We start from the raw sequence: 25,318 nt of genomic DNA on the forward strand, positions 1-25,318 counted from the left end.
AGAAATGGAAATGATTCTTCCTAATACACAGTGATAGTAAGTGGTAAATAAATCTTGAGTGAAAGTAGAAGTAAGTCTTAATTTCAAATACTGCACTGCATAATATTCAAATTGCTATTAATCTAGTTGATAGCATATATATTATAATGTTTTTTGGCCATTTTATATGTATTTATTTATGCATAATTATATAATACATTTAGTATAATGCATAATGCCATTTTGTGCAACATTTTATTATTACTGTTAATGTTTCTTTCCTATACATTAAAAAATGTTTTGAGGGAAAATGAACATTGTAATAAGTTTTTTAATATAATTTATTCAAGATGTAGAAATTGAAATTACATTAAAAGTTTAGTTTTAAACATAACTTAGAGGTAGACCTTGGCTCTGCAAAACACTGCTTCTCCAGAAGAGGCTGTGTATGCACTGGCAGAAACGTCTAAAATCAACCTCCTCAGTGTTCTAAAAACTTCAATAAAAGATGTAAACCAATCCAGTGAGAAAAATCTGTGGAATTCAAATTCTCATGAAAGGAGAATAAGAAACTGAAACTGAATAACAGGTTACCTTACATATTTGTTTTCTTTTTTCTTCGGTTGTGTAGTAGCTTTGGAAAGCAGAGGTCAGGCAACTGTGGTGGTTGGTGGAGATTGTGAAAACCAGCTGTGAGTAGCCACTGTAGGTTGGTGGATAAGGTTTCTAGTTCTTAGAGCATTGAAGATTCTGGGATGCTGAGAAAAACCTGAAAATCTCCATTCATAGAACTTGTCATTGTTTTCCTTCCTGCATAGACTAGGTGGAGGTAAACACCCTGTTCCCCAGACATTTGTTGGAAACATCATCAGCAATTCCATTTGCATTGCTACCACCTACAGCTACAATTTGTAACAGCAACAACAATAAGAACAAAGTCACCTGGCTAACATCTTAAAAAGAGTACTTAGGAATGAGATCCATGTCTCTGGATCAGAAAGGCCAGTGTTGTTCTGTTGCTGACCTGTGCATTGTACAGTTAGGAGTGCAGGCAGTCTGTCCAAGCACACAACCAGAGCCTATAGAGAGCAGTGGTGATTTAGGGGTTCCGGACTTCTAGACAATGTTTACAACCATTAGATGATCACTAGCATAACTGAGCAGAAATATTTTTGACTAAAGATAATGAAAAATACATTTTACAATAGTAATTCAAAAACAACAGACTATGTGGAAGGGATTGGATTTTCCAGGTGTCTGTGCCATTTAAAATGTATATTTTTTAATTAAAACCTGAGACAAGCAAAGAACCAAAATGTGTTGGTCAATACAAACAATGGGGAAAAATAGTTGACAGAAAATGCTACTCACAAAGCCCAGATATTGGATGTATGTTTTAAATAAGCAGTTATGGGGTATGTGCAAAAAATTAAAAAGAATGTCTTCTAAAGAGTGGAAAGTATGAGGATAATGTTACAACATGTTGTGTTGTGTGGTTGAGAAAGTCAGAAATAAAACATTATTTACTGAAGGACAACTAGAAATTCTAGAGTTGAAATTATAGTAACTGCAATAAGAAATTCACTAGAGGAATTGAGAAGTTTGAGATGAGAGCAAGAAGAGTTAGCATATTTGAAGTTAGGCCTCTTATGACTCTCCAGACCATGTAAAGCCTCACTGATTTCAAACATTAAGTAAACCAATGCGCATATACTGAGAGTCTTGCAAGAGAGAATAGAAAGGGGCAGCTAAAAAACAAAACAAAAACTATGAGTTGGACATAGTGGTGCATACCTTTAATCCCAGGATTCTGGAAGTAGAGGCAGGCAAATCTCTGAGTTTGAGGCCAGTCTGGAGTACACAGAGAACCCCTGTCTTGAAAGGGTAAAAAAAAAAAAAGAACAAATCAAACAAAACCCCCCAAAACTATGAAAGAGTTTGGAAGCAATCATGGCTTAAATAATATATAAAATGTTTAGTGCACTATAAGCAGGGTAAAATCAGTATGGCCCATACCTAGACAGAATGATCATAACACTGAAAGGGTTTCTTCATTTGTGACTGTATCATTTCATTTTCTCTTTTCTATTGTTATTAATAAATTGGATCCCACGGCTGTGTTATTTTCATATCTCTATTATAGGAAATAATTATGGATAATTACTCTGCTTTGGAGTTTCACTTTGTTGAGTGTATATAAAACAAACATTTACATTGATTTTTTAAAAAATCTTTTTCATGTACTATTTTTACTTTGGGAATTAAAAATAATTTTTATATAAGTTACTCTTTTACTTTTGGAATTAATGGAACTCATGTACAAGTTTTAGACTTTCATAATTCATTTTAACTTAGGTGTTTTAGTTGCTTGATATTTAAAGAAGATGCTTAACTTAATTTTCAGTGCTGGTCTGACGTTTTAGTTAGTCCTTTGTAGAGAGTTTGGAAAACAGCAAGTTGAGCACTTTAATATGTCATAAGTATTGAGATCACTGTGAAACAGGAGTTTTCAGGGAAGAAATGTGATGAGGTAAGCTTGTAAATCTCATGTCATTTGTTGAATTTAACCTCATAGTTGTTGTTGTTGGTTTTTTTGTTTTGTTTTGTTTTTTTAGTACATAGTAGGTGAATTCATTACATTTAGTGAAAAGCATTAAAAGACATCTGGCATCTAATTGCCTGTTTCTGAGAAGACTCAGCTAACTCCATCTAGTACTGTTTCAGCTTTGTGTAGCCTTTGCTACCAATTCTCATGAGAGCTACTGAAAACTTCCATGTTACTGTTGTTACTATAACTATATAGACAGCCCTTTCTGTTAAAGTCATTGTATTAAACCCTCACAGACATATTATGGAAGCTGCACTGTAGTGTCAACCGAGAACATGTTCTGTGAGGGGTGTTAAGAGCGCAGTGAGAAATTAAGTGGGGATTTTGGCTAGTAATCAGGTTTTTTTTTATTGTTTTTGATTATTTTTCAATTACTCTTACAGTGTTTTCTTTGAGTATTTGTTTTTACTTCTATATAACATGATCATAGGGTGTGCTTTAAATTACTTGTAGAATTTTTATTAAAATTTCAAAATTATTATTCCACTTTAAAATCATTCAGAATCAGTAAATAAAATTAAAACTTTCATCAATGTGTATATATTTCGATGAGCTATTTAATTAAAAATTCATAGATTTTCATCATAACTTGGAAGTCGAAACATACTTGAGTTCTAAGTATCTTTTAAGTTAGAGATTTTTAATGCTGTTTAAGTGTCATCTGACTGGATAAGAAAGAAATAGTAAGATTAAAATGACATTTAGCTATAGAACTAGAACAATTGAGTACTTGTTACAGTTTGTGAGGAACAGATATTTAAATCCAAGAACCCACACCAGGACTATCTTGTTAGGGTTTCTGTTGCTGTGAAGAAACACTATGACCATAGTAAATCTTTATGAAAGAAAACATTAATTGGATGGCTTACAGTTTCAGAGGTTTATTCCATTATTATCTTGGCGGGACCAGGTGGCATGTAGGCAGACACAGTGGTGGAGAAGGAGCTGAGAGTGGAGAAAGAGCTACATCTTGATCCCACAGACAACAGGAAATAGACTGAGACCCTGGGCATAGCTTGAGCATTTATAAAACCGCCAAGCTCACCTCCACAATTTCTCCAACAAGGCCGCACCTACTCCAGAAAAGCCATACTTTCTAATAGTGCCACTCCCAATTAGCTTATGGGATCCAGTTACATTCAAACTACCACAAGGACCTTCCAGAAAGGTCTATAATCCCAGCTCCCAGGAATCTGACACCCTTCTCTGGCCAATTTAGCTTATGCATATTTCATATATATTCATTCTCATCCTCTCTCCTCCTCCTCCTCCTCCTCCTCCTCCCTCCCTCCCTCCCTCCCTCCCTCCCCCTCTTCCTCTCTCTCTCCTCCCCCCCACGCATGCAAACTAGTTAATTTATAAATAACTTTGGAAAAGAATCTTTGAGTATGGTACTTATGGACAACAAATTGAAGATACTGTTTTCTTGTATAGTATGTTTACTAAGGAAATACATTTTGGTCTAATACAAATTTTAAGAGTTTAAAATTTATATGTATTTTTAATTTGAGACATACTATAATATGGTTGGATATCTTATTAGTGTAAAGCCAAAACTTTGGATCACATCTGTAAATCTAGCCAAGGACTAGAGTATAATCCAGACATTTTCTGATAGTTATACTGTGATATAAAATTCATCCATGTTAATAACTGTCACTCACTTCGGAGTTTTGTTGTCATTGTGAAAATTCCTTCATTTCATTTTCATTCCACGTCTTATATTATGGAAATGTCTTAACTGCTTACAAGTACAAGAGACTTTCAGTGCTCTCTTGGTATTTTGCTAAAGATAAATGGCCTCAGCCACCTTCACTCCTTACTCTGTATCCCTAGGTTATGTATCAGCTTCCAAAATCTATTCTCACTGTGTTATGATCATCACAATTTATTGCTATTCTTCTCTCAGTTTCCAGGCATTAGTGTTCCAGAAATTCTGAAAACTCCAGTGACTAAACTGAATTTGTATCTTCTGAACTGCTTTCCTATTTGCATTATCAGTGGTTTATTACTATTCTTTGTTTTTATAATCTCCAATATAATTTTTATAATTTCCAATATAATATCATGATATTATGTCTTCCTCATTCCTATTGCTATAATTTTAATTTTAGTCTTAATTTTTTCTTACAAGTTTTTATTTTTGTTAAATCTTAGCTATAATTTTAACTCCTATTTCCTGGTGCTTTCCCTGATATTATTGAGATTGCATTCTCAAAACTAATAAAATTGTTTTAATTTTTAGTCTTTAAACAGTACAAGACACATCTCATATATTTTTAATTTTGATTATTCAGTGTTGGAATGAATATTCATTCCCTCATTCTCAAGAGTAATTTTTTTTTTAATTCTTGAGAAAACCTGACAAATAAGCAAAACTAAACCTACTTAATAAGTATAGGAATGACTGTAATATAACATTACATTATTGGATATGTGTATTTTTAATAAGTACAGGAATGACTGTAATATAACATTACATTATTGGATATGTGTATTTTTAATAAGTACAGGAATGACTGTAATATAACATTACATTATTGGATATGTGTATTTTTAATAAGTACAGGAATGACTATAATATAACATTACATTATTGGATATGTGTATTTTTAATAAGTACAGGAATGACTGTAATATAACATTACATTATTGGATATGTGTATTTTTAATAAGTACAGGAATGACTGTAATATAACATTACATTATTGGATATGTGTATTTTTAATAAGTACAGGAATGACTGTAATATAACATTACATTATTGGATATGTGTATTTTTAATAAGTACAGGAATGACTATAATATAACATTACATTATTGGATATGTGTATTTTTGCCTATTTAAATGAATATTGGACAGTGCAGAATTTAAATAAAAACATGTTAACTTTTTGTAAATTAATGCATACACTTCATAAGTTTCTTTGCCTCTGAAAGTATAGTGAAATGATTCTGAAATTAATCTGGAAAGTTAGTGAAATCATGTTCATATCATAGAATTCTTCTGCATTCACGAGACTGGCAACTGTTTAATCACAAACCCAAGATCTGAATTTATTACTGGGAACCTTTTCATGATTGTTCACCCTGATGTTTGGACAAACTTGCAGCACTTTTGATCTGTGTGTAGGACAGTATCTCTGAAACAACATCCCTTTATGTTTTCAATAGCTTGTCCCATGAGGCTTCCTGAGCTGCATGCTGATTTCAGGACTGCCATTTCTGTTCAGTTTCTTATTGATGCAACCGTTTAAAATATAGAAACAAACATCAACGATTTTGGCAAATTAGTATAATGTAAATCACATAAAATCTCTTAATGACTTAGTTTTCATCTCTAAAATGATTTTAAGTTATGCTAGGTGACTGTGACATATGCCTTTAATCCCAGCACTCAAGAGACAGGGCATGTTGGGTCTCAGAGTTCAAGGCCAGCCTGGTCTACAGAGTTCCAAGTCAGCCTGGGCTAAACAGAGAAATCCTGTCTTTTGCCTCATTCCCTCCAAAAACATTTTACGTTAAAGACTGTTTTACATGCATGCATGCTTATATACAAATTAAGATCAAGTACATTTTCCAATGCTTTTTAGAATTATTCTGTGAAATACTTCATCATATTAACTTTTGTCATTGGAATTGAACCTTTTAAAACTATTTATTCATATCCCCAAACCTTGTGTATGTGTGTGTTTGTCTTTTTCTGTGTCTATATCTGCAGGCACACTCCAATGCATGTCACATTGTAGGTGTAGAAGTCAGAGGACATGTTGCTAGAGTTGGTTATCTTTTGTTATGTGAGTTTCAGGAATCAAATTTCGGGTATCAGACTGGTGTCAATCACCATACTGACCCAGATTTGTCATTTTAAAGATATTTTTCTTTTCAACCATTTTAATTAGTAACGTGCACAATTCCTGTTGATGAAGATAAATAGATGTGTCTGATCTGTTTTACAAGTGGAAATTAATATTGATTCACAACAATTAGGCAAAAGTTTCTAAAATTATTGATAGCAGAGCACATATAGACTAATTTCTTGTGGTAGATTATGGTATATAAAGAATGTATCCCTCTGAAATAATCACTTGACATATTTCACATTTTAAAAATTTCACAATCATGTATGTAATTTATAATAATTTTTTAGCTAATTTAAATATTTTGAACATTTCTTTATTGAAATGTCAAAAAGGCATTAAAATGACTTTTTTAAGGACAATAATAATTTATAAGGAAATAGCAGGATTCTTTTCTTGTATGTAGTTTGAGAGCTAGCAATGAATGGATAGTGGGAATTTGATGTGACATTTTTGATTGCTTTAAGAAATTAGTTGAGTTATGCTCTTTAAGACATGTGTTTTAGACTGTCGGACAGGTTTATTTTTAAGAAATGGGATTGTTTTGATATGTGCTAAAGAAAACAACAGGTGTATATGGATATTGCGTATGAGCTGATTTGTGCTGTGCATGTTCAGATAGACCCATGGATCTTTGATTAGCTTCTTACCTGCACATGAAACCTTTTGATTAGACCAATTTCTTTCATTACAGAAACACCTGCTACATTTCCAGACACTGTAAAGGAGAAGGAAACACCAACCCCTGGTGAAGATATTCAGCTTGAAAGTTCAGTTCCTCACACAGATTCCGGAATGGGAGAGGAGCAAGTGGCTAGCATCTTGGATGGGGCAGATCTAGAGACTGCTGCAGGTCCTGATGCAATGAGTGAGCTTTTATCCACTTTGTCATCTGAAGTAAAGAAATCACATGAGAGCTTAACTGAACACCCCAGTGAAATGTTGAAGCCCGCAACATCCATATCTAGCATTAGTCAAACCAAAGGCATTAACGTCAAGGAAATACTAAAAAGTCTTGTGGCTGCCCCAGTTGAGATTGCTGAATGTGGCCCTGAGCCTATTCCATACCCAGATCCAGCACTGAAGAGAGAAGCGCAAGCCATTCTTCCTATGCAGTTTCATTCTTTTGACAGGTATGTACCGAGCTTATTATCCATGATGCTCTATCCATAGAAGAAATATTAAAATCTATTAATTTGGGAAACAGTAGGAGGGTCTCGAGAACTTGTTACTTACTATTGCCAGTTCATATTACAAACATATCGTCAAACTATAAGTGCACAGGATTGAACCTGGGATGAGGCATGATGTGGCGATTAGCACATTGCACTAGAAATGGTGAACTTAGCATTGGGTTTACTCTGCCACTGAAGAATTGCCGCATGTTGGGGAAATTTGTTTTTCTCGTTTGCTTTTCCTGACTTTCAAATTCTATTATACTATAAAATATTGTAATAATTACTGAAGATGAAATAACTCACTTTAAGTAGGCACGTTTAATTTTAAACTTTAAGTTGATCTTTATTGAAAACTACAAAAGGCTTGTGATTGTTTTTCTATAATAATTCTGCCATCAGTATAAAAGGTTTATTTTGCCAGATATTTGGAAATAAATATTCTTGAAAGGCCTTTTCTGACTTTAAACTACTTCGAACCTGGCCCATATATCTACATTTAAATATAAAATCGTTCAAGGAATTTAGAAGTAACTGATTCCTTTTTCTAATGCCACTATATATACAATTAAATAATTCAGAGAATCAAAATAAAATGTTGTAGATATGAAGAATTCTTGTATTTAATATATCTTATAATTGAAATCAAGTTCAGCATCAGAAAAATACTGCAAGTGTTCACTGATTATCATCAAGAGTGTCTGAGTGCTGGTTTTTACTTTATACTGTGTCCTTCCAGTTATGTTTATGTGTTGATATTTAAACCAAAGGTGTTGGCTTACTGTATGGATTAAATGTTTGTTGGTGATATTTAAAACATATCTTCATACCAAAAATTGTGTGTGAAAGAGTTGATTGATCAGCAAGTGCTTTTGGCTTTAGTGATAAAGATTTAGTTTAGGAATCAATGTTTCTGAAACTAAAACATCAAGATCAATATATAGGCAAAATAATATAGGTAATATTAATTTATTACTGAGTTTTAGATAATGTAGTTTTCACCAATAACCATCATAAAAAGATGTGTCATGTTAAAAGTTCCTAAGAAGTGGCAAATTGTAAGATTATGAAATGTAGAAAATGTTTTTCTGACAAGTCTTTATCAAATAGTTGTTAAGTCTGTGTTCTCATGTTTATTCATACAGTGATTGCTCCTTCTGGTCTTTCACACTACATCTCTATTTCACATATCCAATTTCTGTTTACAGGATATGAGTGCATTTGTGCCTATGAGTGTGTGTGTTAATGTATGCCTTCTATATGCACATGAGACACATCAGTGTCTATATACTAAATAACAAATTAATAAGGTAATTGAAGTTGTGCAATTTAATATTATATCTTTAAATTTTATCAAAATAGAAATTAATAAATCTAGGGAATTACTGAGATTTTTCAGAAGAGGCTTCAGTGTAATTAAATAAATTTGTTAATTTATATTTTTATTCATTTTTTCATTAAAAATTGCAAGTGGCAACTGAATGGTCACTGTTCTTAGCTGTACATAATTTGAACTTTTCAAATACTGTTTTGAAACCATAGTACTTTTCCTTTGTTCCTGGTAACATTTATGTAAAATGTAGTAGGAGTGGACTCATTATTCTTACTTGTGTAAGTAGAATGAAATAGAGGAGCACAAAGCTTGTTTTTTATGTTTTTCTTCTTTTGGGAAAGAGTCTCCAGTGTAGTTAATATATGCAGTAGCTCAAGTACTAGCAAATGTAAATGATGAGGTGATATTGATGAAAGGAGGGGATTGAGGTCTCAGGGGGCACTGATGACGGATTGAACAGAAGCGGCCTTGCACTGCACGTAACTCAAGTCTGTCGTCTTCACTGCTCAAAGCCATAATGGGAGGTGGCAGTCTGAAATGAGTTGCCACGGCGAGGAGTATTATTTTTGAAATGCTTTCACACAAATCACTAGGCCCTGCATACAACTTAGTTTCATGCTTTAATGTCATCAGCAGGCACAAATTGGTGTGTCTAATTGTTTGCCACCTGCCAGCAAAATGAGCTGCCAGCCAGCCAGACGGGTTTGATTGTCTGTCAGCCATTCAATAGATCGAGAGTGACAACATCAAAATTTTAACTTCAAACTCTGAACCTTTGATCAGCTTTTCAGAGACATCACCCCCACAAGAACTCCTGGACTGCTGCTGCACTTTCAGTTTTATTTCCAGTATATTGCTGATTTACCTTATCTATCTTAAGGTAGCTGTAATTACATTATGAGGTATATAAACATATTACTGAAACACTGAAGTCTGAAATCCGAGTTATGGCATGTCTCTAACAACAGATTGAATCCTTGAGAGGTGGGGCTAAGGTGACAGCTTTAGAGTGAAAGTCCAGAAAACCCCAGTGTCAGACAGTCACCACAAGGCTTGTTCTTTACATAGAGTATTTGCTCTTACTTTTAGTTGAAATAGCTATAAATTCAGTTGCTGAACTCAAACTAGCACTATGTAATTAACTGGAAAGCAATCATCTGAACTCAAACTAGCACTATGAAATTATACTTGAGATCATCTGTGATATTTCTTTTGCTACCCAGTTGCTTATTGGTCTGCTATAGTCGTTGCAGTCATCTACTTTTTATGCTTACTCTAGACTATAAAATGACTTGCTAAAATAAAACTGGAGAGACTAGTGTTCTGGTCACCATCTACACTCTTCACTCATCTTTCCACTTAGGATGGAGAACTGAAGAATTTTGGTGCTTTAAAATTCATGAAAATGTTGAAGGAGGCCACTTGTTTGTCCCAGCTACCCAGAACCAAAATAATCACACAGAAACTATATTAGTTAAATCATTGCTTGGCCCATTAGCTCTAGCTTCTTATTGGCTAACTCTTACATATTAATTTAACCCATTTCATTAATCTGTGTATTGCCACAATGCTGTGGCTTACCAGCTAAGGTTCTGTCCATTTCCCGTAGGGCTACATGGCTTCTCCCTGACTATTCCTTCTTCCTCCCAGCTTTCACTTTAGTTTTTCCTGCCTGTCTAAATCCTTCCCTGCTATAGGTCCAAAGCCGTTTTTTGATTCACTAATGGTAATCATGCCATTCAGATGGGAATCCCACATGACTTCCCCTTTTCTGTTTAAATAAAAAGGAAGGTTTTAACTTTAGAATAGTAAAATTACATATAACAAAAAAATACAGTTATCAAGCAAGAATTACAGTTACAATATATCTATTTTATTTTTTATCACGACTAAGGAAAGCTATATCTACTCTTCAACTCCTTTAAAGACTCCAGAAGGATACAATATTGCCTAAGTTAACAGGCAGTGCATTATAAGCAACTTCCAAAACTCTAGAATTGACAGAGACTTCTTGTTACCTGGACAGTCACCCAGAGTTTTTCTGTATCATTGGGGCATATATCTTCAGCCTACAGGCCCATAGTATCTGGCAGATTTTTCCTTGTAACTGGAAATTCAAAGACAGTTCCACCTATATTGGCAGTTTGTCAGTCACTTTCTTCTGTGTCCTGCAGGAGTTCTGGCAGACTCTTTCATGAAGCAGGAACCCTAAAGGATTGTCTCACCTTTAGGCAAGTTCAACAGTCATTTCTGTGTGGGTCCTGCATGTCCAGTTCATCAAGCAGTCTAAATGGTTAGCAAACTTCATACGAAGCTTCTCCAGTGCCCATCTTTCTCTTGAAGTTATTGGTGCTGCCAGGAGCAGATGTATCTCACTGTCATAAAAAGTTTTAAGTTATTAAAACATTTTAAATGCCATATTCGGAAGATCTCTGAAAGATTTGAAGAATACCTAACCATCTGAAAGACATCTCTGTACATTTAGAAAAATCTAACTAACATGACTACAATCTTGACTATTATAGATGATTATCTATTAACCTATATTTCTTAATTATACATTACATTTTTAAGTGAACTACACAATCACAATATCTTAATCAAGAGCAGAAATACACATATAACAAGATTGACCTTAAATTTGCATCAATAAACCAAGATCCATACCAGTGCAAATCTGTATAGCATATCACCCTTTAAAATATAAAGAAACATTTATAAACATTATTTGGGAATTTGGGCATAGTACTCTCTGAACTGCTTTCTGCTGTTTAATGGGTGAGGTAATTTTTTGAGGGTTGTTCAAGGCGACCTATCAGTGGGTCTTGGTCCATCAAATCATATTAACCTGGAAGAATTCACAGGTTCTCATCCTCTGTGGAAACAAAAGAAAAACCTCTTCTCCAAAGCAGCATATCCTTAGACTCAAATTTTGAATTCAAGATACCCTTGAAATACATATGTTCATTACTTAGCTCCTTCAGTCAAAAAAATCAAAGAAAACACAATAATATTCATCATCCAGACTCCCTTTGCACATTCCATCTTTATGTGGCTTATTTTCCTTTACATCTTTTAATCTATGACTGTCTGTACTCTGTCTCCTTAAAGGCTTTATTTTATTTTTTTAACTATTTACTTATAATTTTAATAACTCTTTATACTCTTTTTCTCCTCTCTCTTAAGTCTACGTACATTTTTTAAACACACTGAGCTTAGAGGTCTTTTTCATCTGAATTTGCCTTTATGGTGTATCTTTAATTATTTTCTGTCCAGGAGTGCTTCTTAAAATGCTAAGTGCTTTTTAAGAATATAAACTGCTCCATTGCTAGGGTATATCCGGTACTTCCTGCTTGTTCCACACAGGCTGACATGGTGGAAGTCCATTCACAACCTCTGCAAGTCCTGCATATTGCCCCAGTTCTAAATATGCAGCAGGTTTGTGTCGAGCCACATGCTGCTTACAAATCCCATTTAAATATTCGGTCTTTTGAATGAGCCAGAGGTGATGCTGGCAGCATGGCCCAGAAAGCTGGCATTTCAAAACGCTCAGCTTTTTTCCTGCTACTGCTGAATCAGGAAAACTTCTCTTAAAGGAACTGTGGCATGCCACCAGGAGACATCAAGAAGCTGTGTTAAACTCTGTATTTTTTATTCAAGTTCTTTCAGGTTTTAAGTGGATTTAGTCAACCACGTTAGCGCCAAATAGCAACATCAAATTCCACAAATGCTTAGGTCTGATTAAACAAAATAATTTAGAATTTGGTATTTTTTTTCAAATTTTATATGGTATTCTTTATATATGTGTTTTTATCTACATGTACAATAACTGGTTTCATTTATTTCTTCATGGTGTGTGAAGATTATAAGATGTGTCTTGGATTACCCTGGGTTACCAAATGGTATATGTATGCATATAAAAATATTTGGAATCCCCCAAACCACACTGCAGTATAGCACAGTGTGTAGAGATTGCACCAGACTTTTATCATTGGGTGCAAACATCTTTGGTGGTTTTCTTTTTAAAAGTAAAGCATAGTGTTGTCATTTAGAAAGCAACAGTGTAAGTGGCAGGATTCACCACCAACACCTTCTCTCTTGGAAGTTTCACTGAGAAACCATGATTTGTTGATAGTTCTAGTCAAGCTGTAATGTTCCTGCTACTTGAATCTGCCCATGGGAAATACTTCAGCAGTGAAGAGTAGGCCACTAATGCATGCTCCTCCTGTGTCTGCTGTTCGTGGGCCCATTTTTATGCAGAATAGTGCGGTAATCATATTGCTAAGAGTTTGCAATTGCAATGGCTATGTCACAACCCTTCTTGTCTTCAGCTTCCATGTTTTTATGCCCCCTCTTCCACAGTTTTCCCTGAGCCCTGTAGAGGATGGTATATATGTCTTGTTTAGGTCTTAGCACTAATCTGTTATTTATTCTCAGCACCCTATCCATCCATGAATTTACTGTCAGTCACTGGAAAGAGACTTCTCTGATTAAAGCTGAGAGGGTTATTTGTCTGCATACAAACTAAATATTTAAAAGCCACTTCGATATTGTTTTAACTTAGCTAAACAAGAGAATTCTATTTTCCTCCAGGGCCTATTATTTTCTGTGGGGTTTTGACTAGGTTTTACAGTACCGGTTATGGATCCCCTTAGAGAGGGAATCACATTTACTCAAAGGGAAGTTGTTTACCTTATAACATTAGTGCCGCTCTTGCACTAGTGAGCACATCTTGTCTGGCTGGTTTCATCTTCATGGTTTGGCGTGTTCACAGGTAAATAGGTAAGGCCATTGATACCTTTTCTTGCTGCAGTTTGGATTGCACCTACCAATCCTGGTGAAGGTAACCAGTGAAGAGGAAGATTCCAACTCAGTTGCAGCTTTTCAGTCTATCATTTAGTCAGTGTATGTGACATACTCTGTCTCATTTAGTTCTTATGAATACTCAAGAAGAATGGACAGAGCCTGTATTAGTTTAGAAATGCTTTGAAGCTTTTGTACACAAATGAAGGGCAAATATTAGCATGTGATTTTACTTTGTTTTGTTTTACTTGGGGGGGGGGAGCTTCAGTTACTTCACTCATTTTCGAGTTCTATCCATTTACCTGTGAATTTCATTTCTTTTTAACCTGAATAAAACCTTGTAAATTTAACCTTGTATTTATGAACCATATTTTCATTATCCATCAGTTTGTGGACATATAGCCTGATTCCATTCCTTATCTTTTGTAAAGAGTGAAAGCACTGATGAGTAAATATCTCTATAGGAGAACATTGAGTCTTGGGCATATAATCCCAGGAATGGGATAGCTGGAACATGACAGTTCTGTCTTATCGAGGAATCTTCACACTGATTTCCATAGTCAGTATAACACTCTGCAGTCCTACTGACAAGGAATAAGGGTTTCTTTACCTTTACACGCTCACCAGCATTTGTTGACATTTGATTTCTTCATAATAGGCATTCTGACTAGGGTGAGATAACTCTCAAGGTAGGTTTTTTTCTGCATTCCAGTGATGGCTAAAGATGTTGAACACTTTTTAAAGCTCTTTTTTCATCATTTGTAATTCATTTGAGAATTCCTTGATTTTTATCTGTAGACCATTTTTTGATTGGTTGGTTTTCCTAAAAGTTTTTCTTTGTGAATTCTATTAATAATTCTCTGACTGATGTATAACTGGCAAATTTTTTCCCTTTCATTCAAAATAACAAATGGCTCCAGTAGAGTCTTTTAATTTCCTCCTGAAACTTCCCAAACCAGGTCTCCATCATTTGCATTGTTCTCACTATTCTTATCTTCCACGTTTACAGAACACTGAGCTCTCAACATTCAGCAACTTTTCTAGCCAAAGTTCCTATGTCTTTCCACAGTCTTCCCCAAAACAACACCATTAGGTCTGTCACATTAATGTCCTACAATCCCTGTACCAGCTTCTGTCTTTGTTCTGTTCTGTTGCTGTGAAGATACATCATGATAACAGCAACTTCCACCTGCCAATAGCATTGTCAGGCCTGTAACAATACCCCACTCCTGGTATGTAGTCGGGGGCTGTTCATTTGTTCCTGGCTGCTCAGATCCAAAGTAATCACATGGAAACTGTATCATTTGAAATACTTCTTGGCCAATAGCTTAAGTATATTGCTAGCTAGCTCTTATACTTAAATGAACCCATTTTCATTATTTCATATTTTACCACGAGGGTCGTGGTTTACTTGTTAAGTTCCAGGTCACGTCTGTTTCCTCCAATGGGTACATGACATCTCACCTACTATGCCTTCTTTCTCCCAGTATTTTGTTTAGGTTTCCTACCTAAATATACTCTGCCCGATCACAGGGCAAAGCAGATTCTTTACTCATTAACCAATAAAAGCAACATGTACAATGAAATGTTTTTCTGTACTTAGCTCATTCACAGTCAAAATATTCAAAGAAGATACAATAATATGCATAATCTAGACTGTGTATTTTCCATCTTTATGTGGCTTAGTTTTCTTTACTCGTTTAATCTATTTAATCTACGACTTTCTGTACTGTTTCTCTTTAAAGGCTTTACCTTTTTAAAAAAAAATCATTTACTTCTTTTTATATCTATTTCTTCTCTTTCCCAAGCCAATGTACATTTATCAAACACTGTAACCCATTTAGAAGTCTTTTTCATCTGGATTTGTCTTTATTGCATGCGTATCTGTATTATTTTTTGATCAGAAACAGCTTTTTAAAAAAATGCTAGGTGGGCATGGCTAGGACCAACTCTGCGGTCCTGCCTGTTGGTTCCGCTCAGTCCAACATGACAGAGGTATGTTCATGGCCTCTGAGAGCCATGCACATCGCCCCATTTTCAGGCACACAACAGATCTGTGTTGCCATTAAGCAAGTTGTATCACTCTGCTCAAAAACTCTATTCAAATGCTCCATAGCAGGACTTCCAGAAAGAATCATAGCCATTTGTGCTGGCGAATCAGGAATCTGCCATTTTTAAAGAAGAGGCGAAGTTTTACTGTACCTCTCTCAAAGAAGTTGTGGCACCCCTGCTCATTGTGAGCCCATTCCAAAAAAAAATATTTGTGGCTCCATGAAGCTGTGCTAAACTCTGTTTATTTTGTGTCTAGAATTCCTTCCAAAACTCTCCCATGTTTTATGTGAATAATCTCAGCCCATGTTGGTGCGCCAATCTGTTGGCAAAGGTTGCTCATTCATCCCTGTTGCCTAGACCCAAAGTAACCACTCAGAAACTATATTATTTAAAACACTGCTTGGCCAATAGCTTAAGTGTATTGCCAGCTAGCTCTTGTGTCTTAAATTAGCCCATTTCCATTACTTTATATTTTACCATGAGGTTTGTGATTGACTGATAAAGTTCTGGGGCACATCTGTCTCCTCTGGTGGCTACATGACCTGTCACTGACTCCGCCTTCTTTCTCCCGTCATTCAGTTAGGTTTTCTGCCTTGTGCTACTCTGCCCTATTACAGGCCAAAGCGGCTTCCTTCTTCATTAACCAATAAAAGCAACACATATACAGAAGGACTTCCCACATCACTCGTACCAACTTGTCTTAGAATTTCTGTTGCTGCAATTAAAGACCATAACCAAAAAAGAAGGAGGAAAGGGCTTATTAAGCTTGTGTTTCCACACTACAGTTTATCATCAAAGCTAATCAAGACAGAAACTCAAAACAAAGCAGGAACCTAGAGGCAGGAGCTGATGCAGAGGCCATGGAAGGGTGCTGCATACTAGTCAGCTTCTTATAGAGCCCAGGACCACTTGCCCAAAGGTGGCCCCACTTACATCCATCACTAATTAAGAAAATGTCCCTAGGCCTGCAGTCATACATGTAGGAAGAACACTGTATATGTCATAAATCTTTTTACAGAAGATTATATCGTCTTTAGTCTCAAGTTATAAGAGCTCATTAAGAAAAATAATCACAAGTTTAAATTTTCAACACTGAAATAGTTACTGAAGAACATAACAAAAGCGTTTTTATTAAGGAAAGGTAAGAAGTTTGGGCTTGAGAATGTGATCTGCATATAGTTTTACTGAGTGGACTTTATTCATTGAAAGTTCAAAGCAGATTACAAGTACAGATCTTCATTTTGTGGAAGTATTGCCACTACCCTACTGAAAGGGAAGTCATGTTGATGGCTTCTGATTTTACCTTTATGGGTGTAAAAATGACAGCTTGACAAAGGCAGTTCAGAAAAATAAGTACATAATAATAAATGAGCATATTAATAATAAAATATAAAGCCATTAAATGACAGTGTACATTGAAGATTTTCATGCTCTCAGTCACTATTTTTCGTCATTTGCGTTTGAGCGTAAATTATTTTATGGATCTTTTTCTGTAAAATCAATCATAGTTGAATAGTGCTTGGGAGATATTTATGAAAGTTTGGAAAACTTTAAAAAATTTTAAAAAGTTTGAAGTGCTATAAATTTTGAGATATAAGCCTTTATAATAAGAAAATACAGATACTGATTATATTTTAGAAATTCATATTTTAACATGAAACAATATCCACAAGTGTTTATCATTTCAGCTAGAGACAGTTGAGGGAATGGGATAGTTGAGATGGAGGAAGGAGAGATATGAGAGCAAGGAAAGAGATATCTTGATTGAGGAGTTAGCAAGAAACCTGGCCCTAGAAAAATTCCCAGGAATCCCCTAGGATGACCCCAGCTGAGACCCTAAGCAATAGTGGAGAGGGTGCCTGAAATGGTCTTGCACTATAGTCACACTGATGATTATCTTAAATATCACCATAGAACCTTCATCCAACAACAGATTGAATCAGAGGCAGAGACCCACATTGGAGCACTGGACTGAGCTCCCAAGGTTCCAGTTGAAGAGTGGAAGGAGTGAGAATATGAGCAAGGAGGTCAAGACCATGAGACAGTTTGTCTGAGCTAATGGGAGCTCACCAACTCCAACTGGACTGGGAGTGAACGAACATGGGATCAAACTAGTCCCTCTGAATGTGATTGACAGTTGGGGCAGACTGAGGGGCCACTCACAGTGGCACTGGGATTTTTCTCTACTGCATGTACTGGCTTTTGGGGATCCTATTTTCTTTGGGTGTATACCTTGCTCAACCTAGATGTAGTAGGGAGGGCCTTGGACTTGCCACAGAGCGGGGTGTATTGTCCTCTCTTAGGATTGGAGAGGGGAAGGGTGGGAGGGTGTGGGGAGGGAGTGGAAGGAGGGGATGGAGTGAGAATTTGGATTGATTGTTTTTCAAGTAATAAAATAATAAAAAAGAAAAAAATTTAAATGAAATTCACTTAAAAGTGTTGAATAAATATGAGAACATAATGAATTTCTATGTTACAAAAGTTATGGCGTGAAAGTTAAGTTACATTTTAACTATATATGTGTGCCATAATCTGAATTTTCTTGTGTTATAGAAAGCAATTTTAATAAGAAATCTAAAATACAAGTTCTTTATTCCCTTGTGGTGTTTTGCTATTCCACATTTCATTTTTCAGCATCATATTTTCAAGTTTGACTATCAAATATTACTTTGGTGGTTTTTATATATAATTTTATGAAAATTTTTAGAGAGTGGTGTGCTTGTGTATGCATGCCACCTGGAAATCTGAGGACTTTGGGGAATAAGTTCTCTCCTTCCACTTGATGGAAGGAGAGGGTCTTGTTTCTGCTGGACTGCACAGCATATGCAGGCAGACTGGGCACTGAGCTTCTGGGTGATTCTCCTGTCTTCACCTCCTGTCTTACCTCAGAAGTGCTGGAATTACAGGTGCTTGCTACCACATCTGGCTTCTTTACTTGGGTTCAGGGGTTAGGTTTCTCAGGTGGGTGAGGCAAGCTCTTTAGCCCAGTAAACTTTTGGCAGCCCAATTTTATGGGCATTTTACATGTATGATGCTATAATAAGAAGAAAGTGAACATTTTATCATGAGATTATTTGGTAAGCATATGCAAAATGTGTTAACCTGAGCACTTGTTTCTAATTTTTGATTAATTTGTCACTTTAAGAAAGATTTAAAAACTCCAGATTCTACACTAGTGTTTGCTAAATAAGTGTTTGTCATAAGCTTCCCAGTGTTTGCTTAAGTCTTGTATTCCTTTCACCAGTAATATTGGGTTTGCAGGCTTACAGTGTGGAGGGTCAGGAAAGGAGAGGAAAGGAAGAGGGGGAGGAAGCTCAGCTGAACTCCATTGTTGGCTTTGGGTATCTGCTCTGCGTCCTATGAAGAGGCTTTACCTCATGCTTTGGGTTTGTTTTCTGTTTTTCTCTGCAGGAGTGTGGTGGTGCCTGTAAAGAAGCCACCTCCAGGGAGTCTAGCTGTCACTACTGTGGGAGCCACTGCTGCAGGAAGTGGGCTGCCAACAGGCAGTACCTCAAGTATATTTGCTGCCCCTGGAGCTACACCAAAAAGTATGATTAACACGACAGGTATCGTCCTTATAGACTTTTGTGAAGCTTCATCCTTTTTTCTCCGTTTGCCGTATCTTCATTTTCCCATGTGATCTTAACAACTAAAATGCCCAGAACATACTTAGGGTTAGCTTAGTCTCGAGTGTGCTGCACTCTGTGGGACAACTTCTCAGAACTTGCTGCTGGCGCTAGGACACAGACACAGTGGCCGTTTCAGGAGACAGTACTGATCTTTTGTTCTGAGTTGTCTCAGAACATCATAGTCCACATTCAGGGTACAATCAGATTATTGGAATACATTTGGGGAGCAAAAGCCGTTTTAGATACTGGAGAGTGACAGGTGAAAACAAACTTATAAAGCATGTGAAGGTGCTCACACATATTAGTGCTAGAAAATGGGTTTTTTGGATTGAACCCTTCAAGGAAAAGTAGAGTTCTCTGAGAACCTTGATGATTTGCAAGAGCCTCCGCTTTGTAAACAGAGCGTGTGAAGAAGGACCACTGCCTCACACTGAATAATTATGTTCTTAGGTTATGCCTGTGTCCAATTCGTTGTCCAGCTATTTCCTATGGTTCTAGAAATCGAAAGTGCCAATTTAAAAATATGACTAAAATCAGTCTCTCTCCTCTGTCTCTGTTTTTCTTCTCTCTGTTTCTCTCCTCTCTCTGTCTCTGTCTCTGTCTCTCTCTCTCTGTCTTTCAAATTTCCAGAAATGTTCCTATTGATTATTAGATAAATAAATCCTTACCCAAATCTTTGTGATTCCGTTTTAGGTATTTATACAACGCAAGATGATCCCTGACTTTCCTTCCCTGACTATAGTAGTCTTCTGTTCTCCAAACTGTATAGCCTTGAACTTTTCCATTTATTATCATTACTTAGATTCTTCCCATTTCTATTGATTTTGTAGCTCCTTTTTGTGCTTTCTGTATCTATCTTGTTTATCATGTCACCTGAGTCTGACATATCATGAGCCACACATTTATGGGGTTTAGTAAGTAGAACACTCTCTTAGACATATATACTTATCTTGATCATTGAGCAGCATTAATAGCATTTTAAATTTTGTAAGTTTATTTTTTCAGTTTTAAAAATTTAACAGTGTGATAGAATCTGTCCTTAGTGATGTCTAGTAAATAAAGTCCTTTTTTTCTTACGACTGCAGTGAAACGAAAAGCTTAAATCACCTTTTTGTCTTTGAATAAGCCAAGTTATGCTTTCTTGTAATTTTTGTTTTAAAAATTACTGATTGATATATAGCAGTATAAGGTTTTGATAGTATAAATATATATTACAGTAAAAATTAAAACTAAGCAATAACCTTCCTCCTTAATACTTGGTCATATATAGAGAGCTATAAATATGAGCTAACATTTATGCTGAGCACAGTGTACAGTTTAGATATTAGCCCATGGCACTATACAGTCATTATAGTGGAAATTCAGTGAGCAACTCATTTTGTTGGAGTTAGAATAAGATATAAAATATTTAGAAACACTAGATGTCCCTCAACTCCTTTAATGTACTCACATGACATATTACAAAAAAGTCTTTAAAATGGCATCTTTGTATCATTACGGAGAACCAATTATTTTAATATCAGGTACTGTTTTACTCATGATAGGGCTTCTAAAGCAATCATTTTATCAAAGTCAGAATTTAATGCTGCAAAATGATAAAATTATGCTCTCAGTGCTTTGAAAATTATGCCTTAGATCATTAGGTTTAAGAATATTGCAACATAGTAATAAAAAGGGGATAAAATTTTCACATTTAAATTTGCATTGTTTTATCAAACTCATTTAATCTAGACTTTTTCATGTTGATGTTTTTTATTTATATCCATTTGTAACATGTAATTTTCTTAGATTAACATAAGTTAACTGGATTTTAATGTATTATCTATTATTTAAAATCATGGAATTTATTAGTATACTAATGACCAAATAATTTTTAATTGTTGAATTCTTGTTAGCTATTCTAATGAGTTATTGTTTGAAAATCAAATAGAAATAAAATAATGAATTTATTTTGTTATATGAATTTATATTTAAAACTAAAATTATTATTTTGGGAACAGGTGCTGTGGATTCAGGGTCCTCCTCCTCTTCCTCCTCTTCTAGTTTTGTGAATGGTGCTACCAGCAAAAATCTTCCAGCTGTACAGACTGTAGCCCCAATGCCAGAGGATTCAGCTGAGAATATGAGGTATGCATAGAGATTTACTTTGTTTACCAGTTTTATTCTCCCTTTTAAGACACAGTGAAATACTCAGTGGTGGGAACACCTAAAGTAAACATCCTTGGGAATGTCAGTTAGCTACATACTCTTAAGATATTTGTAACTGCCTAACCATGGGTCTTGGAGAAATTGCTAAAAGTCAGCATTTTATTTTCAAATGCAGATTGAGGTGACTTGATTAAAACTGCTTACAGAACTTTTAATTATTTGTAGTGTAGCACATACTGTCATTTCCAATAATAGTTCAAATGTGGAAAGATACTATGTTAGAAATTGATCATCTCTGAGTGATAACAGTTTAAACCATTAACTTTGAAAATAAGTCTGAAAAGAAAAAAATAATAATAAAACAGCTTGGCAGTGCATTTAATCGCAGCACTTGGGAGGCAGAGATAGGCGGATCTCACTAAGTTTGAGGCAGCCTGGTCTACAAAGGAAGTACCAGGACAGCCAGGATTATTACACAGAAAAGCCCTGTCGAAAAATCAAAAGAAGAAAATAAGTCTGTGTAATTTTATGTGATATGTATCATTGAACCTCAAATAGCCAGTGCTTTTAGTTCATTGTGGTGATTAATGACTCAGAATGTAATGCCCCACATTATGAAGTTTATAAACATTTATAGTTTTCCAGTTTTTATCTATTTCAAATAATGCTATCATGTAAATGACAATATGGGTATTTATTATTCTCTGAGTATTTGCTGTGCTACTGTGTATATCTTTTAGGCAAATGAAAGATTTAGAGTGGACTTGCCACCTACCTTTTCTGTCTACTGTGACTAGACTGTGCCAAGTGATTTTCTGTGCATTTGTCAGAGTTTGCTGACTCAAAAGCTGAAAAGAGAATCCCAGTTCACTCTTACCTTGGCCATTTTGCTGGGTTTTTTCTTTTCATTATCAATATGGCCTGTTTGGACCAATAGCAGATATATATATATATTCATATTCAAGGTATTTTGTTTTTGCCTGTGGTTGCCTTTTGTGTTGTGTAAGTATTTGCTTACATTTCCTCACTCTGTTGAGTTGCATAACCAGCTGGAATGGCTTTTTGATAAACGCATAACAAGAAACAGGGATAGGAATATGGCTGACTCTCATCTGAAGACTTCTTTATACAATGATCTTTCACTTCTGTCACAAATTGTGACCTTATATTCTTGAATTGAGTTTCACACTCAGTTCTGCTGTAACTGTTCACCTTCTTCTACTAAGCTGACAAAATTAGCTTCAGGTTTAATAATGACAGTAAGGGCCTTGAGGGAGGTCTTTGGGCTTTGCCCAAACTCTTGTACAAAAAGTCAAAAATTCTCCATGCTTCATATTTTTTTTTAAAACATTAGAATCAGGGTTAAAACACCAATTGTTACAAACAAGTGTGAATTTTTTTATAGAATGGAGTCTTCAGAAACTGTTTCCACAGTGTGCTGGACCTTTAGTTCTCTTTCCATGTTTTCATTTCCAAACTGTGAACATCAAATATTCCTTTCAGAATTTTAGTTTTTCTTAAACAAATGGTTCTTACTAGTGCTTCTTATTTTGCTTTGTATCAGTCTTAATATGTTTCTGATTTTATTCACTTTTAAGGATCTTAATATTTTGTGTCTATACTTTTATCAAGTTAATTTTTCATTTCAACTTTATTGAGATCATTTGTTTTCATTGCTGAAGCTCAATAAAAATGATAAGAGTTTACATATTAATGAGATTTACTAGTTTATAACCTAGTGAAACCACATTGCATATTAGAATGAAAAAATATATTTGTCACCTCAGAAATTTCCACGGTCATATATGTAATTTACCCATCCGTACAAGTAGGAAAGGCTTAGGTGCTTCTCAGCTTTTTATTTTAGATTTTACATTCAAAGGTTTTAAAGGATGGGATCATATGATGTGTACTGGTTTTTTACTTTCTTCTTTCTCATGGCTTATTAGTTTGTTGATTCATTTATCTTTGTTCATGACTGTTCTAGTCCTATTTATTATCCAAGTATCATTCCACTTTGTGACTTATGAGTTTATGTGTTTTCTCAATGATAGACACTGGAGTTTTTCCTGCTTTGGCATATTACAAATAATGTTTTAGAAAATCCTAAGTCTTGGGCTTGCCAATACGTTTCTTTTTATTTTTATTTTTGAGTAAGAATAACTAAGAATAAAATTGCTGGTAGGATAATAAGTAAGTACTTAAAATTATGAGAAAATGCTGAGCGATTTTGTAGAGTGGCTGTCATTGCACTTTCTGGAGCGATGATGAAACATCCCATGCTTTTCACTTGTCAGTACTAGGTATTGTCACATTTTATCATGGTGAGATAATTATATCCGTTTTTATTGCTGCTGAGTGTTTTTGCCTGTGTTTATGGGTCATTGAACTCTTCCTGTGTCTTAAAATGGATTTTTTTCTTAAAATATGTAGGCGTTAGTAGTATACTCTTCATAGGTGCCCGTTGTCAGCCACATGTATTCCATTGTCTTATTCTATAGACTGTTTTTTTAATTAATTAATTAATTAATTAATTATTAAAGATTTCTGCCTCCTCCCCGCCACCGCCTCCCATTTCCCTTCCCCTCCCCCAATCAACTCCCCCTCCCTCGTCAGCCTAAGAGCAATCAGGGTTCCCTGCTCTGTGGGAAGTCCAAGGACCACCCACCTCCATCCAGGTCTAGTAAGGTGAGCATCCAAACAGCCTAGGCTCCCACAAAGCCAGTACGTGCAGTAGGATCAAAAACCCACTGCCATTGTTCTTGAGTTCTCAGTAGTCCTCACTGTCCGCTATGTTCAGCTAGTCCGGTTTTATTCCATGCTTTTTCAGACCCAGGCCAGCTGGCCTTGGTGAGTTCCCAATAGAACATCCCCATTGTCTCAGTGTGTGGGTGCACCTCTCGCGGTCCTGAGTACCTTGCTCGTGCTCTCTCTCCTGTTAAGAGCTAGAACTTTCTATTTTCTGTGAATTTCAGTGTCTCAAATAGCATTTCGATTATAACTTCTGTAATAACTAAATCATCTTTGTCAACCACCAACGTCTTATATTCTTACTTTCCCCCCTAAAAGTCCTGTATTTCCCCATTGATGGCGAAGTACCTGATCTATTTGATGTAGTTTTAAAACAGCTGGGTAAGCTTTGAGATTTGCTCTTAGGTACAGTGGTTTAAATTTTGTTTTATATGTTTCTTAAAACAAACAATTGGTGATTTTTCATTATGGCTTAATTGATCCTTTAGACTTGTGGAGCATTATATCTATTAATTCCTATTCGTCAGTGCTGTCTGTCGTGCACTGAGATCCTGAAGTTTTATTGTAACATTCTTGAACTTTTTGGTGTATCTTTAAAAATACCTTTTATGTCTTTGATGGTGTTCAGTGTTAGGATTTCTCTTTGTCTTCCCTCTAGTTTTTGTGTTGGGTTAATGGAGTTTTCCTTTCTCCCAGTTTCTCTCCATTGTTGATTTATTGTTTCCTTCAGTTTTAGGTTTATTTAAGGTTTTAATATTGGAGTTTTAAACACAGTTGTAGTATTATTTGCTTATAATGGTTCACAGCAGACTGTTCTTGCAACCCTTGATCATCATACATCTCCCTTGTAGTCATTTGATGGAGCTTGATTTTGGGTAGAAGGTGTAATGCTTAAAGTCTGCATTCTGCTATGGTGTTCAATCTGCAGCTTACAAATAAAATGAAATTAAAATAGATAGATAAATCAAAAGGAGCAATAT

At 35.3% G+C, this 25,318-nt stretch overlaps 1 protein-coding gene and 1 non-coding gene across 8 annotated transcripts in view; both read left to right on the top strand.

Moving 5' to 3' along the window:
• Nbea (neurobeachin) overlaps nucleotides 1-25,318 on the top strand; it is a 494,166-nt gene that overhangs the window by 168,025 nt on the left and 300,823 nt on the right. For 6 of the 7 annotated variants that reach the window (XM_041659254.1, XM_041659249.1, XM_041659252.1 and 3 more), the window contains 3 exons: nucleotides 7,142-7,580; nucleotides 19,222-19,376; nucleotides 21,440-21,566. In XM_041659254.1, the coding sequence (XP_041515188.1) occupies nucleotides 7,142-7,580; nucleotides 19,222-19,376; nucleotides 21,440-21,566 (721 nt within the window). The remainder of the gene's footprint in view (nucleotides 1-7,141; nucleotides 7,581-19,221; nucleotides 19,377-21,439; nucleotides 21,567-25,318) is intronic. The other variant, XM_041659253.1, reaches the window with a different exon arrangement.
• Nucleotides 17,023-17,152, top strand: LOC121453088. The gene has a single exon (XR_005974963.1). It is a non-coding gene; the product is annotated as a small nucleolar RNA SNORA69 (small nucleolar RNA).

This window comes from Microtus oregoni, unplaced genomic scaffold (genome assembly GCF_018167655.1).
Source record: "Microtus oregoni isolate MIOR12 unplaced genomic scaffold, Mior012 000010F_ref0000083, whole genome shotgun sequence".
Taxonomy (NCBI): domain Eukaryota; kingdom Metazoa; phylum Chordata; class Mammalia; order Rodentia; family Cricetidae; genus Microtus; species Microtus oregoni.